The 25,635-nt window shown below is 36.7% G+C and overlaps 2 protein-coding genes across 3 annotated transcripts; both read right to left on the bottom strand.

Moving 5' to 3' along the window:
* Positions 1 to 1,690: 1,690 nt before the first annotated feature.
* Positions 1,691 to 3,530, bottom strand: LOC136242279 (uncharacterized). The gene is made up of 3 exons (XM_066033690.1): positions 3,494 to 3,530; positions 3,438 to 3,447; positions 1,691 to 3,041 (listed from the first exon to the last, which is right to left on the bottom strand). Exons 1-3 carry the CDS (start codon positions 3,528 to 3,530, stop codon positions 2,126 to 2,128), a joined length of 963 nt encoding a protein of 320 aa, XP_065889762.1. The 3' UTR covers positions 1,691 to 2,125.
* Positions 3,531 to 4,481: 951 nt separating this feature from the next.
* Positions 4,482 to 23,647, bottom strand: LOC136243270 (uncharacterized). Of its 2 annotated transcripts, XM_066034794.1 has the most exons (3): positions 7,451 to 9,023; positions 4,840 to 6,821; positions 4,482 to 4,749 (listed from the first exon to the last, which is right to left on the bottom strand). In XM_066034794.1, exons 1-3 carry the CDS (start codon positions 8,069 to 8,071, stop codon positions 4,656 to 4,658), a joined length of 2,697 nt encoding a protein of 898 aa, XP_065890866.1. In that variant the 5' UTR covers positions 8,072 to 9,023; the 3' UTR covers positions 4,482 to 4,655. The 2 variants fall into 2 exon arrangements, 1 of the variants encoding a protein (XP_065890866.1); XR_010694817.1 differs by lacking the exons at positions 4,840 to 6,821; positions 7,451 to 9,023 and adding an exon at positions 23,520 to 23,647.
* Between the last annotated feature and the right edge of the window lie 1,988 nt (positions 23,648 to 25,635).

Raw genomic sequence — 25,635 nt, forward strand, 5'->3', positions numbered from 1 at the left:
CGTTGAAACATATGCACCAGCATTAAGTGTAGTCACTCTTTCATTAGCCATATAACAGTGCTTTATTTTCATTTTAATCCCAACAGTAGACTTTAACACTTTTACTTGTTGTGTTTGATTAGTTTGCATGCAATCCAGTGGAATACGTGCACTTATTTACTGTAATCATTCTCTGCGTGTCTCATTATATAATATGCCATAGTTTGTCGTGCTATCAGGATCATATCATGTCATATGTCAATCAATAGTGTGGTATGGGCCATGCATGGTGCTGTCATGTAACACTTACATAATCATTGCATTGAATCAGTATCTCATATTGTATCATATAGTACAGTATGTCATAATTCATCTTATTAGGTACATTATATCTTATTTTTATTGTTTGCTGTTAGTTTGCACTCAATATAAATTAACATGTGGACATATTTATTGTAATAATTTTCTTGGTTTGGCCTTTAATATAGCATGTTTTATGGCATTGCTGCATTTTCAATATTATGTGATAAATCAAGACGCTACATGACAATAAAATATTTATTCAACACAATGAGTGATACATAACAGCAATTAAGTATGATGCACACTATATATACGCTCTGTCAAAATAGTGATCCTGTCTTGTATATGTACTATTACATGGTACCACATCTTTTTATTGCAATTCAGAATGTCATATGTACTATCAAGATTATATTATGCTAAAATTTATTCATTTATCACACTAGTCATAGTGTGGTGTGTATCATGCATGATGCTATAATGTATCACTTACATAATCATTGTACTGACTCAGTATCTCATACTTTCATGATCAATTTTATTATATCATACTGTAATGGTACATACTAACAATCCCACAGTATTACAATACAGCTATATACATTGGGGGAAAATTGGATGCAAAATTGCTTGCTATGCCATTAAGTGTTATTAGTAGTCCAAAGCTGGGTGTGTTATCATTGATGTTTTATTTGTTTGTCAGTGAATGTCTGTAGGCATTTTTGTGGTTTCTTGTTCAAATTTTGTGATGTCCGTGTTACGAGCATGTCTGTTGCGAATGTTATTTGTTGTGTAAGAATGTGGTATTTGTTGTGGCCGATATTTATGAAGTATGGATGTTGTACTTGTCTGTGGTTGAGGTTTCATTGTGATCAATGTTTGTGGTATATGAATGTTGTGTTTGTTGCAACCGATACTTGTTGTGACCAATATTTGTTGCTTATGAATGTAGTGCTTGTTGTGACTGTTGTCCATTACGGTCAATGTTTGTTGTGTATAAATAGTTGTTATGTAGTACTGTTGCATTTGAATGTTGTGTTTGTTGCAGCCATTGTATGCAGTGATCATCGTGTGTTACGCATGAATGTCATGTTTGTTGTGATCAATATTTGTTGCAACTTATGTATTGCAATGATAACACACCCCACCTATCTGGCATAACTCTGCATCCCACCTCAGTTGTCCTAACTCCCCCAAAGAATTGTTTATTGTTTTTGTGTCAAAGTTTGTGGATGTACCTGTACATTTGTACCCCTGGTACAAAATGTGGTGTCTTGGTGTATCTCACTTGTGGCAATGTTCATAGAGCTTGGTGCAGTGGAAGGGTGGTTTGTGTAGGAAAGCATGCCATAACGTATTGTGGTATGTATTTGCTCATATAGTAGCATATTAACTGTACTGTATTGTATTTAAAGACCAATCACCAGATTGAATGCTCACTTGTGTATTATAGTAAACACCAGTGTGGTTAACTGTTAATGTAAATGTAATCACTAATTTGTGATATGTCATACACAGCTGGTATACAGCAAAACAACTAAGCCACTACAATACAAAAGTAGCTAAAAGGCCTATGATGCAAAATGGTTCTATAAGTTCAGTAATGTACATCTACGTACTATAACAATGATATAAAATTAAAATTCTACATGATTATGTGTTGCTGTTTCTGTACAACAATAAAATGGTGCATTCTTAGAAGGGTATGTAGTACAATCCAAGGGCATCCAAGAACCAACCAGACCAACCAAAAAGGCGACAACTCTTCCATTAAATGTGTGTTCTTCAGTTGCACTTCCTCCATATGGCCCATACTTCTTTTTGCTTCCATCTTCCTTTTGCGTTATAAACTGTAAGCTTCTAATAATATAATTTGGTGTCTGCAATGTTGTGTCTTTGTATGTACTGAGCTTAGTTTCAATCCTTCTTCAAATTCCAATGAATTGACATTCGCTTCATTAGTGCAGCGACCGTGTTTCACAGCCTTCAGTGGCCTTCTCAAAACATCAAAGTAGGTTACTTCAATTGACTCAAATCTTGATGACGAGGACTGCACTTTCAAAATTTTAATGCCTGCAATATTTGTTATATTTTCAACATCAAATTCACTACCATCACTTCCTCCAAGCAACTCAGTGTGTTGTAAAGTGTAATAGAATCCCAAGGAGTCGAGAAACCATCCGCTACAACCATAAAGTCCCAACAGTACACCATTTATCACAAAACTGTGATTATCAGATCCTCCTACACGTCCAGGATATGGTCCATAAATGTTGGTGCTACCATCCTTCTTCTGTGTTTTAAATGACAGTTGCTTGACAATGTTACTAGGTTTCTGCAATTGTTGATCAAAGTATGTATTCCCACTGACTTGAATCACAGCCTCTCCATCTTCAAACTGCAGATCAGCATTGAAGTGCTTTTTGCCCCCATGCATGGGAGCTTCCCATATCTTACCATCTTGTGTGAGATATGTTAACTGGATTGTGGTGACATGATTTGATTTGTATGTAACATTTATGCTCTTGATACCTACCACTCTAGGGATATGTGTTAATGTATGTTCATCAAATGGACTACCTCCCTCACCACCAAACTGGTTGCTGGCCAATAGGATAGGATGAGCATATGTAAATGTAAACCCAACAGCATTAATAAAATTGTCATCACAATTTCCTCTGATGGCTAACAGCACATTTCCTGAGAGTTTTACTTGTTGTTCGGCATTGCTTGACACAGCAGAGCCATATCTCTTGTAGCTACCATCAGCATGTTGAGTGATGACAATCAATTGACTAATTATAAGCTTTGTTGCATGTATTCGATGACAATGCACTTATTGCAATAATGCAATCATTAGGTATCTCTGCAACTATATAAGCATTAATTACCCCTGGGCCAGTAATAAGAAAGTTGACTAGTTCTACAGAGCTGGTTTCTTCAATGATGCTCCATTATAAGATGTCACCAATTGCAAGCACTTTACGTGATAACAATGATAACCAGCATAAAATATTAATGATAACCGTGATAACAATGATAACTGTCATATTGCTTCTGACTGCAGAAGCAATATGACCGGCATAAAAACTGTTAAAGGTGGAAATAGTTTTGATAATTCATAAATAACATATCTTTGAAAATTACAGACACACATTTCACTCCCTAGGTGATATGCCCATCATTATAGTGTCAAGCTGTAAGGTTATACCTTTTGGTTGACAAGTCTTAGGATCACCAACTGGCATGGTTCATTTGATATGTGCATGCTGAGATAATTTCAGAATCTTGTACCAAGAAGATGCATTAAGGTAAAAATTTCAGTGATCAAATCCCCAATGATTCAACAATAGAACAATCTTCCAGAATCTGTAATTAATTCATCAAGTGTAAAACATTTAAAATCTTTACTTAATTTATAACTATAGTGTGCTCTTATACTCTATTTTGAGGTCTTGCACAGTAATAAAATATAATAATGATATAGAAAGAAATGTGAAGTAAATGAAATACACGTAGGACTAAGTGCCCTTGAGTACTCTGATGTATCTATCCAAGTATACATGCTTACATAGTGTAGCACTGATAGTGCTGGAGGTAGTGGCAAAGGGAGCTGGTGACCCCAGGAAATTAAAAAACAAAAACATGCACTGGTATGCAGATTGAGCTGCACTGTATACATGCATGGTTATATAGACACAGGTATACATGCCACTACTTGCAAGTGCTGGTACACAATGCAAGAATAATTATGTAATTGCATCCTCGCTGTATGGTAAATTAGTTCATTTAGTTGAAGAAATTGTCATCAGTGAATTGCAATTGCCCTCATTAAGTACAGCTACATTCATCAATGGCAGATTAGTGGCTTTAGTGTTATCCACATTATGCACGAGACATTTATGAAGGTCATGCATAATATAATTATATGTGGCATGGGGGAGGCAGATTACAAGGCCCTCTGACCTAGCTAGGGCATGTGCTTATGAAAATTGTATTAAAATGTACATCCATGTAAATGTATCTGGATGCAAATAAATACTAGGATCTGTCCCATGCAATGAAGGTTAAGTGCACACAGAATAAAATTCCAGACGCACATCATCTCTTAATTACTTTTATTAAATGTAAACATGTGCATTCATTTAGTCTCGCTGGTGGCATGCACAATATTGTAGCTATGTGCCCACACATTCATGTATGTGTGAATAAACAATGAGTGACTTTAATAATGTCTATATACACATCACATGTGTATACTGTAATGATTCAACAATACATATTTGAGGGTTGTGCACCAGTAAAAAGTGTATGAGTGCATGGGTATAGTATGAAGTGTGTGTATAATATCAGCAAAAAAACATAATGTGAATTCAGTTGTCGTTTAATGAATACTCTAACAGGGATTCCTGAAAAGTGTTGTAGCCTTGGTTGTCTGCATCTTCAGCATTATCAAGTTGGACATTCCTGTTAAAATCCAAGAATACAATAGTAATATTAGCATGTGCATATATGTGTGTACATGTGTGGGGTAGTTAAATACACAATAAAATTTACCTTAATGCTACATTTTCCTCAGCTACTCTGTCATTATTATCATTACAAATGTTATCTAATTGACCATAGTGAGGGTAACGCTTTTTCTTTACACAAGAAAGGACAAATTTTTGGACAGCAATGGAACAAAACAGAATTATGGGAAGCATTACCAAAAATATTGATAGCTCTGTTGTCACATTTTGTAAAAACGGAAAAGTGTTAATATTAACAACCAGTACCATCACCAGTAATATCAGTCCATCCAATGCATTCAATAGCTCATCTCGATATGGTTGAACCCACATGTGGATCATTGCAATAACAACTAAAGTTGTCTGTAGGTAAAACAACATGTTGTAATAGTTACTGTTACCTACAAACACAATTAACATGATCACTTGACGACATATCAGATAATAAGCAGCAAACCAGCGATACTTGTCCTTGTAGCATCCTTGAAACTGATCCAGTAATGGTTTGATCTTGATGAAGTTAATTTTCCTACTTAACAATGGCTCCAGTAATAACAACAGTGGTAAACCAATCCCTACAACCAGTTCACAGATCGCTGCCACAATACCATATATGGCATGACGACCATGGAAATATCCAATGTGTGGAGATGCATATGTGTATACCTCATTAACATCAGTAAACTTGAGTGGTCTTAGTAACTGTAGTGAAGTGGATGCTAATGACGTGTAAGATAGTAATAGGAGAAGACAGATAACACGAATGATACAACGACTGATATACACTGTCACTCTTATTGAACATCTAGCTGCCAGTACAATCACCGATGTCAGTATTGAAACAGCAACAGCATGAGAGTAGTGGATAAACAACTGGTCTACTCCACTTAATCCTTTTACAAAGCAAAGTTGTCCAAGAAATTGCGGAGATAGTTTGGCAAAACTTGATAGGATAGAGACAAACTGAAATGCACCATCTGAAATGTATGGATTGTTATCCAACAAGATACCCACCATACTGTAGTAATATATTATCCCATACACATATTCTGATGATATCTGAAAGTTGAAGTACATTAAACTAAACACACCAACTACCACTACAATCCAATACAAACAGGTCAACACTACCACTAACACTGTCATTCCAGTACTACAATGGTCTACACTGATACAGTCAGTAGAGTCATATGCTAGAGTGTAGTTTGAACTACACTTTCCACAAGCAGTCCCTGACCTGTGTTTTTTACACTGAGCATCAAGTGTGTCTGGTAATTCAACGTATCCTTGTCTGGCCTCGTTATGAAACTTACAATAATGGTTAGGACACAATGATGTAGTTGTATGAAGAGTTTTTCTAACTTTCACACTACCAAACCAGTAACCTCTTTTAATCTCATTGTAAGTGTCATGACACTCCACCACATCATGATGGTAACAGACACAAGTCTGAGTCACTTTGTTGTACACATTTCCAGGATGTTTATCACAAGGTATTAGTTCTACTATAAGTGTAGTGCTTATCCTCTGCATTGAGTATGAAGTTGAATTAAAGTTTAGAGTGACATTTGTGCTATTTTCTTCAATTTCACCTCCTTTAAACAGAACACTTATATTCGCAATATTGTCAACCAACAGGTGACTATCACCAAGCAAAGAGACGGTAGAGCAATTTACACATTCCACACTGAATTGTGATGGTACTGACGGTTTATCAAAATAGTCAAAAGTAGAGCCTGCAAATGTCACCTCATGGCCAAGAATATTGTTCTTTACGTAGTAAATGTTGTGATCTGAGTCAAATGATATGTTAACACCATCATTGTTTTGGAAATATAATCTCAGTTCATGTGGTGAAGTGACTATAGGAGATCCTGTACCATTGAGTGAAGTGTAGTTTACATTGCATGGAACAAATACATCATTGTTGTTAATTATTTGATAATAGCTGAAGTGGCATGGCATATACATCAAAGAATTAGAATCACTAATATTCACTACTACTTCACAAAACTTGGCAATATCGAAATATGTGACCGGATCTTGGAAAACCTACCTTTTGGGCACAAGCTAACTTTTTGGGAAAATTCAAATGAAGATTTCAACAATATTTTTTAAATTAAGTTTTTTGCACATTTGGATAAAGCAACTATTAAACCTTCTTGCTGTGAAGTTTCATACCCATAGCTTCTTTTTCCTAGGAGATATGGATGATTATATCAGACCATGTAGTAATTTCACATGCGTGGGACAACAAGTAACTTACAAATTGGGTGATTTGTTCAGGTACTGGAATGGCTAAAACTTAGTCTTAGACAATGATACATGGCATTTAATTGCAGAAAAGTACCAAGAATACTTCATTAAACTATCAGAAATGTCTTTCAAAGTATTTTAGGCGGTAAGAATGGAATTATTAGTAAACAAAGTGATTTGTCACCATTTGTCACCCTTAATCACCCACAGAACTCAGTACATTACCATAAAAGTTAGTTTGTAATGTACAGGAAAGAAAATCGGCCATATCTCAGGAATGCTTAAAGATATTGAGCTGAAATTTTAACACAAGATAGATGAGCACCTAGTACCTCATTTAAGCTATAAAACAGAAAATTTACCCATGCGCCAAAAAGGTAGGTTTTCCAAGATCAGGTCACATATAATGAATTACCAGCAAATCCAGCTGTATTGTTTGTAAATGTAACATTGGAAAGATCTGATGGTGTGATAGAATATGTAAAAGCATTTTGGCAAGTTGATATCATGTCTATGTAAATTGCCCCTCCAATGTGTGAAGCAAAATTGTTTACAAACTGAATAGTTGCATTATCATTGATCTCAACAACACCACCCTGGTCAAGATACACTGCAGCACCATTTTCAGCTGTGTTGTTCTCAAACAATACATTATCTATTAAATGAAGTGTACTTGATGACATGTACATAGAACTACCAATATTGTTAGTAAAAATAGAATTATTTATTTGAATTTCAATCTCTGATGATGGTATTTGTGGAAAGTACAGTACACTATAACCAGCAACATTCCTGTCAAATAAAGTGCTACAAATTTGGATGACGCATTCAGATTTTTGTGGAGCAGATAGTTCTGTAAAAACATACAGTGCTGCACCATGCCCAGAAGACTTATTATCAATAAACACACACTCTGTTATATGTAATAAGAAATTGACATTAGTCCCATCAAAAGGGCCAACAAATAGTGCACCTCCATTACGTCCTAAATATTCATTTGATGTAAAATTTACCCTAATCATGTTTACTTCAAAGTCTCCAGTCGATGAAAACAAAGAGACAGCTGCAGCACTACCATCTCCTAATTCTGTTGCTGCAACAATGTTGTTAGCAATGTTTACATTGATGAATGTGATTGTTGATGAATTGGCATCAGACAAAATGGCAATAGTGTCCACAGTTATATCAAACTTTGATGGTTTACTGTCAGTGAAGCTTGAATTATTTATATAAATCACAACATTATCTCCAATAATGTAACCCCAAATACAACTACCAGGATTTCCACTAAACACTGAAGACTCCACCACTAAAAATGACTCACTTTTATTGAAAGTAGGAAAAAAAGCAAAGCCTCCTCCATGAGAGCTATAACTATTATTAACCACATTGACTCCAACTAGTTGGATACCCTTCAATATAAATACATCAAATTGAAACAGTGCATTTCCTCTGTTAAAAGAAAAATTGCTATTTGCGATCAAAACAGCAAGTGAATGACCACCAACATCAACATAAATACTGCTTCCATCAAAACTTTGTCCATCTTGACTGAAATATCCATTACCATAAAAATTGCTATCAGAAACAGTAACAGTTAAATTATCGAAAGTTCCTGAATTTTCAATGCTTAAAGCACCATAGTCACCATACTGCAGGTTCGAGGCTATCTAGGTCCAGTCATGGATTTTTTCTCCTTTCTCCAACTTTTCAAACACACCTTCTGTAGCTAAAGTCTTTGAGCAGGCTGTAGGACCAGGTGCCCTACAGACCCTCAGCACAAAGCATTAATAAATAAATAAAAAGAAATAAAAAGAAATCTTTTTCAGTGCTAAAGTAATGTATGGACCTCTGAAGAGTGAGAGTGAGCTTGAGAACTGTTCCTTTGAGAGGTTGGGAGCTCATGGGAGTATTTATAGTTAAAATCCACTCAAAAATAGCCAAGCTGTATAAAAGAGGGTGGCCTTCAAAAAGCCTGGGTGAAAAAAGTTGTGAAATCAAAGGTGGCAGCCATGAAACATCTGAAATGGTGTAGATGATAATAAATTTTTGTGCATTAATAAAATTTATTATCATCAACATCATTGTAGTGCCGCCACCTGATAATATAGAAAAATAATCAGGTCCAACAATGTGCCAAACTTAGCTACAAACAATGTGTGTTTATGTAATCTTGGTTAGTGTTGTTTTTGTATAGAAAGTTTTTATTAGTTTTTGTATTGCCAATTGAGACTGAGACCTTATCGGATAATTCAGTAGTTATGTTTTGGTTTTGGTTGTGATTTGGTTTCACTTATCTTGTGATACTAGCATTGGTACTTGCCCTACGTGCAGGACCATGTCCACACTAGCTAAAAGTCATAAGAATTAATGTCACTGCACCATGTATTCACATAGTATGCTTGGTGATATCACTTTTTTTTAAGTCTGAAAGTAATATAAAATGTTGTGACCATAGCAGTACTGTGCGTATCTAAGACAACTATAGTTATGTGTATGCATAAATTATATGTTTACCAACAGGTGTGTACATGTACCTGTCCTAATATGCAGGCAATACCCGTAGCATCATTCGACAACTTTAACTCACTGACATCAAAAAGAAATTGGTACCTGTGAAGGACTTACCTTATTACATGCATATGTTACGTAACACATTAAGCTTAAAATTACCCATGGTACCTGCCTTACAGTACAGGAGTTTCTCTGTTAAGTATGTTACACTTTCAAGTAAAATTGTTACACCCACCCATACAAAGTTAATTTACTGCAAGCACACCTACACTCCAGCAGTATTAAGCCTGCCCTATACGTGCAGGACAAATGACTGACAATGGTAAGGATAATCACTCTAAACAGTGTCTACTCTATACATAGATACAGTATAGTCTCATGTGCATATTCCCTTACCAAATTATCCTTATTTCAATATAAAAGTATTATAAGTTGATGTCAAAGTATTTACACTGAGAGGGCACACATTCAGAAAAGAGTGTTGCACAAATAAGGTTCAGAATTACAGAAAAATCTTACATGTAAAGTTCTTATAATGGGGTTTAAATGATCAAATTAATGTTGGAGCTAACTGCTAGAGCATTGTGAGTAGGGAATTACAGGCTATAGCATGCTAGCTATGTTGGGCACCAAAAAGGTATGGCTAGGCTCTAATTAGAAGCACAGCACGTGCGTCAGTGTGTCCCTGGATTGCTCAGCAAATTTTCTCTGTGCGTGTCTGCGGTTTGTGTGTTTGTTCTGATCTTTCCTTGCAGAGCATCACTGCAGTGCTGTACAGCAAAGCCATACCTGCATAGCAAAGCACCAGCATTTATTCTAAGCTACCACACAGTTCAAGCTATAGTAATACAGATGTGGGGCTCTACTATCAGCAACAGCAGCAGCAGTACTACACTATGCTCATGTGTCTAATATAGTACACCTGCATGGTTGGCATTTTTTGTTATTACTGGTCTTTATATCTATTCTTCACCAAAAGACACTCATACAATGGTTAATCTAACTACAAACCAATTTTGAACCTGTTCCCAAAACTATAGAGCTACAGATGAAGGAAAACGGCATTGTTTTGTTTCCTGTAAATACACACTTGTCTGTCGTGTGCCCACACCAACTATACTTAGCTACACGATAGTGTGTCTTGATTAATTAAGAATGCAGCAGGACTGCACAAGTCTATAATAAAATGATCAATATTAGATTTTTGCATTACCATTCATTCTTGGCCACACCAAATATCAGCTCTTTTAGTTGCCAAGTACGTTTACTTTTGTGGATGCACCCTTTTGTACAACCAAGCTGTTTTTGTTTAAGGATTACGCTGATTTTTGTGAGTATCAGATAATAGCTAAGAGGTAAACTATTTTAAAATTATTAATTTAAGATCCAAGCGATAAGAAGTAGTTAAAACAAGACACGAATCATAGCATAGCTCTGTGAGAAAATCCCTACATTGGCATTTAACAATTATGCTAAAGTAGGGATTTTCCCACCGAGTTATGCTGTAATACCATTATTCATCTCTTGTTTCACTACTTTTCATCGCTTGGATCCTTAATTCATTTTAAATTAATAATTTTTTTAAAATATATTAGCATATAGCTATACACATGTGACTGTTCTATTAGGGTGACTGCTGTATATAGAGTATCGGAAATCAACCTCTCACCTACCAAGGGGTGTGGTCACTATTCCTTATTTTCACTGTGCTCTTATCTATATAATTATATATAGCTAAAAAGCTGTCCGTCCATCTGTCATGCTACCAAACTTTGTGCGAAATGACATAATCTGTGCTGATATTGAAATACTCATCATCTGGCTACTCTAAGATTGTTATCACGAGTCCACGTGTGCTTCCATTCGTTCTATACAGCGTGTAGAAGGCCAAGGTGTAGAGAAAACTTGAGCAACATACCTTTGAAAACCACAGCACATACTGTTCAAGTGGTAGAACACCTGACTAACGTGTAGGAGGTTATGGGTTCAAATCCAAGCTTTGGCAGATTTTTTTCTTTCTAATCGGTACCTTTTTGTGCACACTTTTTTTTAAAAAAACGAATCGTATCTTGGCATGCAAAGTGCATATCGACGCGGCAAAATTAAATACCCATCATCTGGCAACTCGAGTAGCAAATCAATACGTGCTTTTGTTTGTTATTTATAGGGCAGTGAAGCAATGGTGTAGGGAAGGATCACTGAAACGTTGAGCTACATTCCTGTCAAAACCTCAGATAAACAACTGTGGCGATTTGCGCACCTCCCTTAACCCAAAGTTATAACCAACCTGGGTCCAATCCCTGCCCAGGTCATAACTTTTTTGTTTCACTTTAGGACCTTTTTGGTGCACCTTTTTGTACTATCTGTTCCATGCAAGTGTCCATCTACAAACTCATATGCAGCACTGGCATATAACTGCCTTACATCATAGGGACTCTTATAGCACTTTTGGGATAGGACAGGTGATTTGCCAACATATTTATCCATCTGTGTGTTGGTCCAGTGTGTTGTATTAAAGCTTTTTTCACACTTACAGCTAAATATCTACATATATGTTTTAAACACATACGTAGGTGTACACTGACACAAAAAACTGTTTGTTGTCAGATTTACCTCATTATTACTGCTGTAGTAAATAAGCAACTTGCATGATTAGACAGATACTACTGTGTATCTGAAAAAATGATAATACTGGAACCATGCAGATACTGTAGTTTACACTGGGGAACTACGTCTGACCCCGAAAGTACACAGCATAGGACAAGTTGTGAGCCTTTACTTGCCATGCAGTAACTATAATTGCAAATTGTGTTGGCTTCTAATTATACTCAAGTTCATTTCTCTTCGTTCACAGTAAGGTAAAGATCATGTAGAAACTGGAACTGCATGTGTACACCACCTGTAATGTAGGTATACTGTATATGCAATTGTCTTAGCTCGCATGCATTTTAACTAGTTAGCCCTGCATGCTCGTTATTTCACTATATGTACTTTTAAAATTGATCATGTAATTTAAAGCACTATCGACATGCATACTACACAGGACAATGATATTCTGATATTTATGCTTGGTTCCCAATATATTATTTATTGTCACATTAGTTAGCCTGCATTTAAGCAGGTACCAATGCTTTTGTTTGTTCTTTACAGCACGTTGGAAGTCACTGGTAGGGAAGACTCACTGAATAATTGAGCTACATTTCTGTCAAAACCACAAACAATAAACATTGGTGTTTTGCATCATTAGTGAATTTCAGCAGGATGGCATAAGGAAACCTCATGTTCTTTAAAAAAGTGACATCACCATGCATACTGCATAGCTACATTAGCGGTGCTGGTGTTTAATGTTTGGTCCCTCTTCCTGGTATTAAACTGTTTAATGTGGAGATTGTCCTGCACGTAGGGCAGGTACCAATGCTAGTTATATATACAGTTAAACCAATAAGGTCATTATGTTTGACACTTTGAGTAAATAAATCATGCAGTACAATACTACTGTATAGTAGGGACCACAAAGGAGTAGGTGTGGCCCATGAAATAACATCACCTAAAAACCAGCCTCAATTTCCCTGACGATGATGGGGCAGTATTGGTTAAGTAAAACTAAGCCCAAACAAGCTTTCAGATCAACCCAAAATGCTTTCAACAAATTGCTACGGAATTTTAAAAATAAATTATTTAATGGAATTTTCCGCTGACTGACTGAGTAACTGACTGACTGATGCTTTCAGACAAGCATAACTTGATAACGGCTAAGGCAACGGGCTTGATTTTTTCACTGTTCGACGTTGCTTCGGCCCGAGAGGTGCCTCTTGGTGTACCGCAGTACGTACAATTGATTCTTCATGGACTTACCAACATCCTCCTTTGTGTCCCATTCATCTTTGCTACATCAAAAAAGTGTCGACTTGGCAATAGCACGTGATGGCTTCCCTATGTAACAGAAATCGTCTGTGTTTTTCATAGTGGCTGTTTGATTGCAGAGGGGCTTTTCAAACAGTTCTCGATTTGTACTGCTGTGTAATGGGTTGGACACAGCTGACAACAAAGCATTATGGATACTTCACATTTCAGACGATAATTGATATAACTGTGGTGCGCGTCACCATTTCTTTTGGTATGCATGGATTGCAGAGGTGCTTTTCGAACAGTTCTAGATCCGAAATGCTGTGTAACGGGTTGAACATAGCTGACAACGAAGTGTAATGGATACTTCACTTTTCAGATGACAACTGATATAGCTGGGGCACGCGGTGCCATTGTGGTATGCGCGGGTTCACCAGTTATGCATATTAATAATATTTACAAAAAAAAAGCTAACAAACAAGTACACAGAAAAAATTGGAATTTTCAACTAGAATAGGGACCATAGCACATGGATTAAAAGTACTGAAACAAGCTGGAGTAGTGCATGATATTAAAATGATAAGAAATGTTATATCCCTATACTGTACTCAAGATACCATAATGGAAATGCACATGCAGTAGGGATATAACACTTCTTATTGTTTTACTGTGATTTAATATCGTGCCCTACTCCAGTTTGTTTCAGTACCTTTAATCAATGTGCTATGGTCCCTACTCTAGTTGAAAATTCCAAATTTTTCTGTGTACTTGTTGTTAATAGATGTGGTATATGCACTTGATTGCTATTAATCCACCAAGATCGTTGATGGGAATGGTCTTGAACCTGTTAGTACCTTTTACAGTAGCGTATGCACTTTCAATAATATTGTGGCATCTAAATATGCTGCTCAAGGAAAGTGTTAATATACACAATTAGCACTTGCTGGATGTGGTTTCTTAGACAATGACCAGCTTGATTGTTGAAGATAGAAGGAGAAACAAGGTGCAGAGGGCACATACTCGTCAAAACTCCAAAAGGCACATCCCATGGGTAAGTTTATTATTTTGGTGTAAAATGGTGGCTGTACACTACTTCATTTGGCCTTCAGATGATGAAAGTTCAAGTTTCGGTAAGTTTTTACAAATTTTATATCTGGCCGCCTGTAAGCATTTTCTTGTTTTTAATGCTGTATAATGCTGTATATGGACTAACATTATTCTGAAAGGTAATTTTCATCATACAGTATAAGACATTTAGGCATGCGTCTATTATGCCGGCATAATTTCGGGAATAATAGGTGGTTGAAAGAATTGGGGAATATTCCGGAATAATCGGATGAGTTCCAGTAATAATTGGTACAAAATTATAAGTTTTCCTTGTAGCCTGATGTAAAAATCTTTTGGAAACACCACTGAAACAGTGCAAGCATAAAAACAGTTGAAAAGATTGAGATACTCTAATAGAGCAGTCACTTACTCTAATAGAGCAATCACACACTCTAATAGTGCAGTCAACTTTGAGCCCGTAATTCTATTATTATATAAATTCGTAATTAATATCTGGCACTAATTTCAGGAATAATTTTGGGAATAATAGGTAGATGGAGAATAATTTTTGAGAATAATAGGTGAATAAAAAAAGAACTTCCAGAAAGAATAATGGGAAGATTTTGGAGCATAATAGACTTAAGCCTAAAGACATTTCTAGGATGATTTTTAAAGGCTTCATTTTAGGCACCACATATCATTGTAGGGATGATCCCTACTTAAACAGCACTACCATACTGTTTGATAGTGATCGTTGAAACAAAGTACAAGTCAGACTTCTTTACTTGTGTGATGATACTTCAATTAATTGTGTATTGAAATTAATGAATTTGCTTGGATAGGCTACTCCAATTGGTAATTATGTTTCTGGTCCTTTCTGAGAATGTGAAATACATGGCAAAATACCTGCATGGCTTCCATATTTCAGAATTATATAATTATTGTGATGCATAATGCAGAGGTCATAAATCAGCTTTTTACTAGCAGAAAATACATGGATCAATACTGTGTAATAGAACTGTAAAATATTAAAATACTCCACAATTGAGCAGTCACTTTATTGTTGCAAGAGAATTTCATGGGACAAGAAACAAAATTACTAGTTGGAGTGGCCATAAGTAGGGCTCATAGACTTTTAAATAATTTTGTTAGAGTATGTACACTACTTCATGCACTGGTAGGAGATACTGATATCATTGTTTGGACAATCAACACTTCACCTTATACCACTGCTATAATAGATATAATAGGCAAGTTATTCCACAGTGTGTCAGCAAGCAATGTCATGAAAATGTAATGAACTCTTAACTGCTATAATAAAATGGACTTCAATTAAGTTTTGTTACTTGCATGTAGCTTATAATTACTTGAAGTAGCTTATTAGCATGCACCTCTTAACAATAGTGATAACTAGTAAATGTACCGGCTTTTGTTTTGTATTGTACATTACATTAATAATCATTAATCTCACTTTGACAAGGAATGCATCGCAGTACTTCATCACTGGTGGATGATTAGGTCATGCTACTTCCGTTGGCCAGGCACTAATCTTCTCCTATAGCTGTGCATGATTTTACTGGTACCAATTGTGTATTGAAACTTGACCAATGCAGCAGAAGAGAGTAGGATTCACCACTTATTACATATACGAAGTCACCGGGGGGGCTTTATAGGTGCATTTTAAACATTGCACCAAAGCCCACAGATCTAATTGACTTAGCGGTTAGAAGTGTATCTCCTTTTACAAAAAAATTTATTTTCTTTAAACTCTCACGCCATGTTAATATGATTGTGTATGGGTAGTGTCTTTTGAAGTTGTAAGAAGTTCCAGTTGGCATCTTCATAAAAAAGTTCAGCCAAAATTCTAGTTACCACTTATACTAGTACTGTGCACTATCAACAAAAGGTTTATTGAAATCATGTGACTTTACAATTCAAAGAAAACCATCATAATCGAATCAGGGTGCGCACAACAGCATTAAACCAACCAAATTTCTCTGCACCGATTCGCTTCATATTAGGTGGTATGTATACAAAGATGTTTTGTCTCTATAGTATCAAGTTGAAAAGTTATCATAGGTTCATGAGCTGAGATGTCAAAAATGGTACAGATTGCATGAATTATGGAGGGGATTCCAAAACGGTTGCTATATGTTAATAACTCACTAGATGGTTGCCTTGTTTATTGGGGCACGTGCTTTTTACTTTAACTCACTACATTGAGTCTTGATGTCATTTAATACTGTATAGCGGGTTTTTACTGTGTCTATAATTTATGTGATGAACCTTTAGAGGACGACACAAATTTCTGCTAACTCAGCTTTCTGCTAAAATAAAATCCGCTGAAATTTTTATTTCAATTGATAGAAATGCATTGGAAGAAGAGAAGCAAGCATTGTTAAGCAGTTGCATACATTTTTCAAAGACATTTTGGACTCCTGTGATTGGTGAGGAACTTCCTTGTATTATAGAAAAGATGTGTGCTGCATGATGACCAAACAGTAGTTGGGCACTTACTGCATACCCTCTCAAAGATATGCAGTTTGTTTTTGTTTCGTGCATGGTGGCACAATAATACAGTGCAAGAAGACACAAAAGCACGTGAGATAAAATAAGAAATTACTGCTACTCACAAAAATATATAGTCTTTATGGTAAAAAACCTGCTATACACTACAGCATATGGTATGCAATAATTTTAGATCACAATAAGTGTCTATGTGATTCTACTAACAATCCCTCTTACTTGTTGCTTTTTGGCATTAACTATAATTCCTATGTTCTTCTTCCATTTTTATTCAATAAGTACACTAACACAAAAGGTATACAGAGAACATATATGTATAGCTATGTACTTGAGTGGTAAATAATGCTACAATTTTGTAGGATGATTTTCTTAACCTCCAGCATTGCTTGGATTAGTTGGATCACATTGATCACCAGTCAACATGTCTATAGTAAAGTGATCACCATCAACACCACTGATGGTAGTGACAATACTACATGTTGTGTTGATGGAGAATGTGTGTGTACTTCACTATCCACTGCTTTACTCTATATGACCAGTAACACTGTAATCAACATTACATCAGAATCAGTTACACTAGAAGATAACATCAAAATGGGATCAGGTGATCTAAACAACATCACAATAACTGGTAATGGTGCTACCATCATGTGTAACAATAGTGGGGGTGTGTACTGTGAGTCATGTGATAATGTGGTCATTGAGGGGATCACATGGGACAGGTGTGGTGATCCTAATGGAACAAATATTGCAGGAGTGACATTTAATATCACTAGTAATATTTCACTGCTTTACTGTACCTTTCAGTATTCTCAAATACGAGCTGTCTCTTTACAAGGATTAACTGGAGTACTTACAGTCAACCACACCAATTTTACATCAAATGCTATGTATGAAATATGGGAGTCATCCAATTTACGCTTGAACGCTTACAGGAGTCTACCAGGTGGTCAGGATGTTTTCTCCTTGTTATTTTCATGTAATTATATCCATAGGAATTCTAGAGAGTAACTCATTATCTCTAAGTACCCCAAGTAGAACTAAATGGACACTAGTTTATTTATTAATGCTTTACAGCACAAGTGCTGAAGTCTTCTTCTAGTTGGCTTACTGCACTACCTGTGTAAGAACTTTTTCCTGCACAAGACTGTCTTGAGATATCCTTAATTTGAGATATGGATATAAATACCCTCCATATCTCAATGTATGATATGGATATAGTCGCCCTCCTGAACTACATGTGGCACAAGCTTTTCTGTTGATCATACATACCCTGTCATGTCCAAAAAGTGGATTCTTGTCAATATGCCACAGGGACTATACTACCTTCTATATACCATCACTGAGGGAATCTTATTGCAATATGTTGATTTTACTTACCACTACCACCCTCATTTGTGCAGGGCCTACTCCTGACCAAGTTGCTGCAACACTGAACTACCAACTGAAGCTATGGACAACCAAATGCAGTTTTTAATACAAACAACTCTTCTGTTATGTGGTTTTGTTCAATCCGTACAAAAAGCTTTCCAAATGTGGAATTCTATGCCACCAGAGCTAATTATAACCACATACAATGATTTTTATAACTTTTGTAGTATCCAGTCTGCAACTGATATGTTTTTGTTGTTTTCGTTTGTGTGTGTAGTCCCACTTAGTTATTTGTATTTGTAACTGTACGAGTGTGCGTTGTGCATGTTTTTTCTTTTTGTAACTTCAACAACTTTAATTGCTAACTGTTGAAGGATTAAAATAATTAGGGCTAAAACGAATATTCTAAATAAAAGAGAACGGATGTTTTTAGTCAAGAACGAATAATTGAATATTCTATATTGGATGTAATACTGAAATACAGTAGTGATGTAACTGTACAAGTACCTATGGTGGTGTGGCTTTTATTACACAACCCAGACAATTAGGTACCACAAATATTTTAATACATGCTCCCTTAGCTACTCAGTTTATGTCCTTAAAGTGTAACAGCTATACTGTTCTGGGTAAGAATATTTTAACACTAATAGCAGTACTTACACATGCAGTCGTATGGATTCTCGTAACTTAGTATTTTATGGAACAGTATAGAGAGGCTTTCTATTTGTTTTTAGTGAGCAAAAAGGTTTTTCATAGCTGGTACTCATAATTGCCATGCAAACTAGTCGGTTCGCAGAGCGTTTGTACCCATTATTAATATGGAAGGCATACCAGCAACCGATCTGATCACCCGCTCATGATCCCTGATCCGATTATCGGTACATCTCTAGCCTATAGTGTCACAGTTGTAGAGACTGACAAAGATTCCTCATTACTAATGCCCACCATCTTTACTGTAATTTTGATATTTCAAATTACAATAATCCTTTCAAACGAATACAAATTGAATATGAATTCGAATATTCGGTATATTCATTTTAGCCCTAGAATTAATCAATCGATTTTTACTTATAATTTTTTTTGCATATTGATTATTGCTATTACAAACAAACAAAGACATAAATGACTATAAAATGTGGAGATGCCCTTCATGCATCGATCATTGAGGGGTCAGGCAGGTGTCCAGGGGAAGAGTGGCAAACACAACAGCTGAGCACACTAAGGAAATCCAATCAAAGCCAACAAAACGTGCAACTGTAGGGCTTTCCTTGGTGGGTGGTAATGCACAGAGCCAAGTTCTAGAGCCAACCTCTTACAGACAACAACAACAATTTGTCCACAGCCACAAAGCAGCAGAAAAGACAAGTAGTGAGAAACATCCCATTTCCATATCATGTACCCGCTGGTCATAAGCCCTCCCCTTCTATTGCTCATTATGGCGATAACAAGTTGACACTGGTACTGATTGATAAGATGGGGCATAGGGATTGAACACACGTACATCAAAGTAAGCACGTTGAAGTGAAATCCCCCAAAAACCACAAGCAACTGAGCACCATCACCTGCAAAAGCACTACAATAAGATAGGTTCTCCCCAGTTAATGGCTGAAGGCCAGGTTCAACATAAACATCATGACAATCTCCCGTAGCAATGAGCGATATTTTCATTATAGTGGACAAATAAGAATCCTCTCCGAGGACAACTCAACAGTAAAGGAGACACCACAGGCACAAACAGAGGATGCTGGAAGTAAAGCAGGCATCTAACATATCGCACGCAAAGGGCATTGTGAAAATCACTCTATATGCAGATCATGATCTCTCAGAGGTAAAGCACACAACTGAGTGGAGGCACCAGGCTCATGGGCAATATCAATTGAGCAGTTCAAGGCTGAAGGTGCAGATTCTTGAAATTAGTTCAGTAGATGGTCAAGCCACTGCCGATGGTTAAGTTTAGCCTTTGCAGTGTTGTGACTCCACAACCTTGTGATTGATCAATCAATCAATCAATGGGTCATGAAATCAGATGTTGTTTTTTGTATTTTTCCTTGCCAAGCTGCCTATGTTGTTGCATGAGACCGAGGACTTGTCATTCTCACCTTTTTTTACATCACATTGATGGTTTCAAAAAAACTAGAGAGACTATCATTAGGCATTCCAGTATCTGAGATTTATATTTTAAAAAATCTCCATACATTCTCCAATAGAACCCTGGCACACGATGCGCGTTTAACTTGAGATTGCTCCATCATCTCCAATAGGGATGAAAATTGCTATGGGGTTTCTTTGTTTGGGTTAGCAATTTTCATTTCAGATGGTTATCACCAACTCAAAACTTCAAAGTCGTTATAACAATGCCATAATTGAAACCACAACTCCACCTTAGGTATTGTTGTATCATTGTGACACCTCCACTTTAGTTGTTTACCTTTATAACTTTTTATACACCGACAAGTATACACATAATTTACTCACCACAGAGCATACAATGATCACCGAGATCCAATAAATCCTGAAGTTACTCTCATTACATGCACAAACTTATAGCTAGAAGCAACTGCAGTTTGAAGACAGTTCAGGTTGCTAGATGGCTTCCTAATTCCATTTTTTCTTTAAAATGTATGGAAAACCCCGGAGAAAAAAATGTAGCGTTTTTCAGTTTTGAAGTCAGCACTGTGCATGCTAAAGTAGCCAATTCCAACCCAACAAACTACATATTTCTGAGATTGACAATCAATACTCTATTTCCATTTTTCCAAAATTTAAAACAGAGGATATGCATACTGAAAACATTCTAATATACACATGATCTTTTAACACGTCATGACAGTGAACATATTTGGGAATCAATTCATAATGTGGACAGCAGACCATTTATCAGTGCTTCTTACAGAGCAGTGATTTCTTCTACCTAGGAGGTAGTAAAACTGGCAAGCGAAAGCCTGCCCATAGCATTAGTGATCAGTGATAGTTTGAGCACAGTTATCAGCGCTTCTTACAGAGCAGTTGTTTCTTCTGTCTAGGAGGTAGTATATTTGGCAAGCAAATGCCTGCCTGTAGCATTAGTGGTGAGTTATAGTCTAAGCCACATTTGCTACCCAAACTTTTATAAGGGACTTGCACAAATTTTCGATAGTCATTTACCATCAACTTTTTGAAAACTGCCACTGCATCACATTTTCTTTCAAATAATATAGTGTGCATATCCTAACCCTAAGGGTAGTCTCACATGGCCAGACTGTTTTTTCTCTTTGTCATCGGGTAGGAAGAAAAAAAAGGGTCTGGACCAGTTCGAATCCCACAATCGTCTTGACACGTCACGAGGCTATGTCACAAGTATGAAACCCATACACTTAAACTCCGTTGTAATAAGACTACCACAGCACAACAATAAACAAGAATTAACTTACCTGAACAACTAACAATCGATTAAGTCTATCATAGGCAGCTTTAGATATTGATTGGTTTATAAATATGCGTTTGTAATTGATTGACGCAAGCAGCTACTACTTGAAAACGCATCACGTTTCTTAACACCACCCAATTATCCGGGGAGTGCTATGGACGATTGTGGGATTCGAACTGTTCCAGACCCTTTTTTCTATGACAAAGAGAAAAAAAGCAGTTTGGCCATGTGATACTAACTCTAAGGGCTGGAATATCTACTATCATTTTGTTTATGCACCTATCAATGTCAAGCCCAGGTCGGGCAGAGATGGGGATTGGCAAATGTTAGATGACAAATTCCCCACCCCTGGGGTCAACTTCGAGTTACAAATCCCCTACTAATTCGTATTATTTATCCCGGGTATCACTAACAATATGGCCAAGTATGGCTATTTGTGTTGCAAATGCCCCTACCCTGGGGACGAGTTTGGGTGACGAATCCCCTACAAATCCCCACCCGATCTGGGATAGGTGGGGCGTGACATTGATAGGTGCATTACTACCATCAGCAATACTAGCACAATCGTCACAAGACCATAGTCTCGCGTGGCCAGACCGCTTTTTCTTCGTCACGGCGCTTATCGATTAGAGATTATAAGCGCCTACTCCGAAATAGGGTCTGGTCCAGAATCAATACGTAAACTCGTTTTCACACTCCAAGCAAGAGCTCGGGGTGTTTAATCAACTGTCGTCATAAAACGTATACTCCCTTTTAAACTTCAAGCCACGTACGCACTGGAAATGCCATGAACGATAGCCGGTGGAGTTGATGAGAGACACTGAGGCTGGTTTTCTACGGTTAAAAAGGTCACGGATCGATTCCTTGTGAAAACGAAAAGACTGAAGGCGAACTGAGCAAGGAATCAACCCGTGTTCTTTTTAGCCTTAGAAAACCACCCTCAGTGTTTCTCATCGACTCTACCGACTATCGTTCATGGCATTTCCAGTGCCTACGTGGCTTGAAAATTAAAAGGAAGTATACGTTTTATGACGAAAGTTGATTAAACACCCCGAGCTCTTGCTTGGGGTGTGAAAACGAGTTTACGTATTGATTCTGGACCAGACCCTATTTCGGAGTAGGCGCTTATAATCTCTAATCGATAAGCGCCGTGACGAAGAAAAAGCGGTCTGGCCACGCGAGACTAACAAGACCACTTCAACACTTACAATGCACTCCGTTTTGTTGACCAGGATTTGTCTATTACCAAATCCTCAGTGAGACAACTACTAGATGATGCCTCAAAGGTGTGTGTTGCAGCATCCCAGAGAATTATTATGGCCGTGAGAGATTGCAGGGAGTGGCTGTGTCCAACCTAGTACTTGCGTAATTATTGTAGTCTAATTTTTTACTTGTATGTTATACATGTAGTTACTGTATAGCCTTATATATCTGTAGGTCTTTTTTCCCACCCTTGCCATGCCCACACTGGGTTCATTTGCAAGCCAGCATTTTGTGGTTGCATGAGACCGAGGTTTTTTTGTGGATTCGTATGTCTTCTCATTATTTATTAATAATGGTCTCAATCACCTCTGGCCTTGGTCAAATCTGCTAATGTAGGTCTAATCATAGATAGTATTCTACGTAGTATAGTCTAATATCCGCTAATATCCTTCGTTCAAAAGAAAAAAAGAGTGACACACCCTCGTGCTGGTATCGGAAACGGATCATTTCCCTTACAAACAGTCAAATGTGCGTAAGACCATAAAAATGTCACGTACCTTGTGAAAATCTGAAGTGAAAAACTAAGTTGCCAGTACTGCAACACCCAAGACGTTGAAATCACGTGGTTTCTGCTCAGGGGTATTTAGTTAATATTTGCGAGGTCCAAAATTTTGCGAATTTGATTATTCAACTCGCAAAATTTTCTGCTAACAGACTGACTATATAGTCCCACCATAGTACCACTGGACATTTAACTAAGCTGATGTATCTTACCACATGTATAGACAGGCTATTGCTTCCATGTGTGCATAGCTACTTGCAAAATGCTTAATTATTAACAGTTTTCAAGCCTTGAGATTTGAGTCCCTACCGGCACTGTTAAAATTTAGGTGTTGGTGTGACACCCCTATTTTGCTACAAATGTATGAGGGTGTTGTGATAGCACTCACTAATAGTGTAAAGGTGCTGCAACTACACCTGTGGGGTGCTCTCTAATGCATAATACCCCAAAACAATGCGTGTGAACACCCTTTGTGTTACTCAACACCTCTGAGTCAGGGTGCTATAATGACACCACTCATGATAAAGTGTTATAACTACACCTGATGGGTGTTGCCTAATATGTAACCCCCTAAAAACAACGTATGTGAACACCCCTTGCATTTTTCCCTTTAAAATGGAACTGAATGGTTCAACAGATCCTGCACTATATAGAGCCTTATGACACGCTCTACAAAACAATATACAAACTTGCAGTACCATTGTGCATTTTTAGTTTTGCTTTTCAACTTCGTACATTTATCATCTTTATTTTATATCCACACTGCTCAACACCTGAAGTCGCTATCCCAAAATGGAAAACGGTCTATTGTTGTGAAATTACTAAAGTAATTTGGATTAAATTTCATGCATAGTGGATAAAAAATGACAGAGTAGTTCTAATTTACGTAAGAGGATAAGGTGCATGTGTTTAATGCTTTGGATACTTAATTTGCAGGTGCTAAAATGAATTAACTGGTCACAGGCCAATAATATTTCAAACAGACTATGCATGGTTATTCACAACCTTGGGGAACTGTACAGAGCACCCTTAAGAGTTGCAACAATAATAAGGGACACTTTCGAAGTGTTGTGGTAACATTAATTTTATATAGCTCACAGTATACATGAAATTTAAACTCTCAACATCAATTTTATAAGGTTTGGGAATTTATGCTCTTGCTTGTGCGGCAAACAAGTCATCCAGGATTCCTCTGATTTTGATGTATATATATAATTTATTATTATATTGATTACTATACTGAAATGCACCACTATAATGACTGTTTTATTAGAGTAGTTTGCTATAAAGCTCTATTAAAGATTAGCTCTCTGTCTGTACCACACTACGTGGATCATGGAGGTGTATAATTGTGTGTGGTGTGCATAGCTTACGTACACAAACAGTATTATTTGCAACAAATAGTATTTTCAGTGCTGTAATTAAATAAATTGATTTTTAAATTATGATAGCTATAATACACCGCATTCCAGAAATATTCTTTGCTCACAGCAACCCGATTTATTAAGGCTTTACTGCACAAGTGCTGAAGATCTGTAGGACCACTGATCCTACAGCCTGTTTAAGTTGTTACAGAAAGTGTATTTGAAAAGGTGGAGAAAGAATCCATGACTGGACCTGGGCAGCCTCAAACCAGCAGCCATCCAAGTAACATTTGAACACTTACTAGGAGTCTGCCAGGCAGTCAAGATGTTTTCTCCTTGTCATTTTCATGTATATGTATCCATAGAAACTCTAAACTTGGACATAATTAACTTTATTATGTCATTGTGTGTTTGTTTTGTTTTGTATCCATCCTTTCCATACCTACTTTGACTTTGGCCTTTGTGGTCGCATGTGACTGAGGAATTGTACGTACTATTTAACACTTCATCTCATTTGATGGTTTCAAAAAAAAACGTGCATTCATACATATATCATTATATATAGCTAGCTACATGTTATAGAAAACAAATAGCTATATCAATATGTACTTTGCAGCTATAGGGGAACCTCAGCTTTCCGGATTCTCGGTTAACCAAATTACGGGTAGTGACTGTTCTATTAGGGTAGTTGAAAACACTGATATTTAAATTTTTTTTCTTTATATGCAATTTTAAGGTTATTTATAC

The sequence above is a fragment of the Dysidea avara genome, chromosome 13 (genome assembly GCF_963678975.1).
Source record: "Dysidea avara chromosome 13, odDysAvar1.4, whole genome shotgun sequence".
Taxonomy (NCBI): domain Eukaryota; kingdom Metazoa; phylum Porifera; class Demospongiae; order Dictyoceratida; family Dysideidae; genus Dysidea; species Dysidea avara.

Coding starts and splice junctions, on each gene's coding strand:
- LOC136243270 (XM_066034794.1), bottom strand. CDS start 8,071: ATGATTAGGGTAAATTTTACATCAAATGAATATTTAGGACGTAATGGA. Junction 6,822..7,450: donor TTGCTGGTAATTCATTATAT/GTGACCTGATCT, acceptor CCGGTCACATAT/TTCGATATTGCCAAGTTTTG. Junction 4,750..4,839: donor GAGGAAAATGTAGCATTAAG/GTAAATTTTATT, acceptor GGATTTTAACAG/GAATGTCCAACTTGATAATG.
- LOC136242279 (XM_066033690.1), bottom strand. CDS start 3,530: ATGCCAGTTGGTGATCCTAAGACTTGTCAACCAAAAG.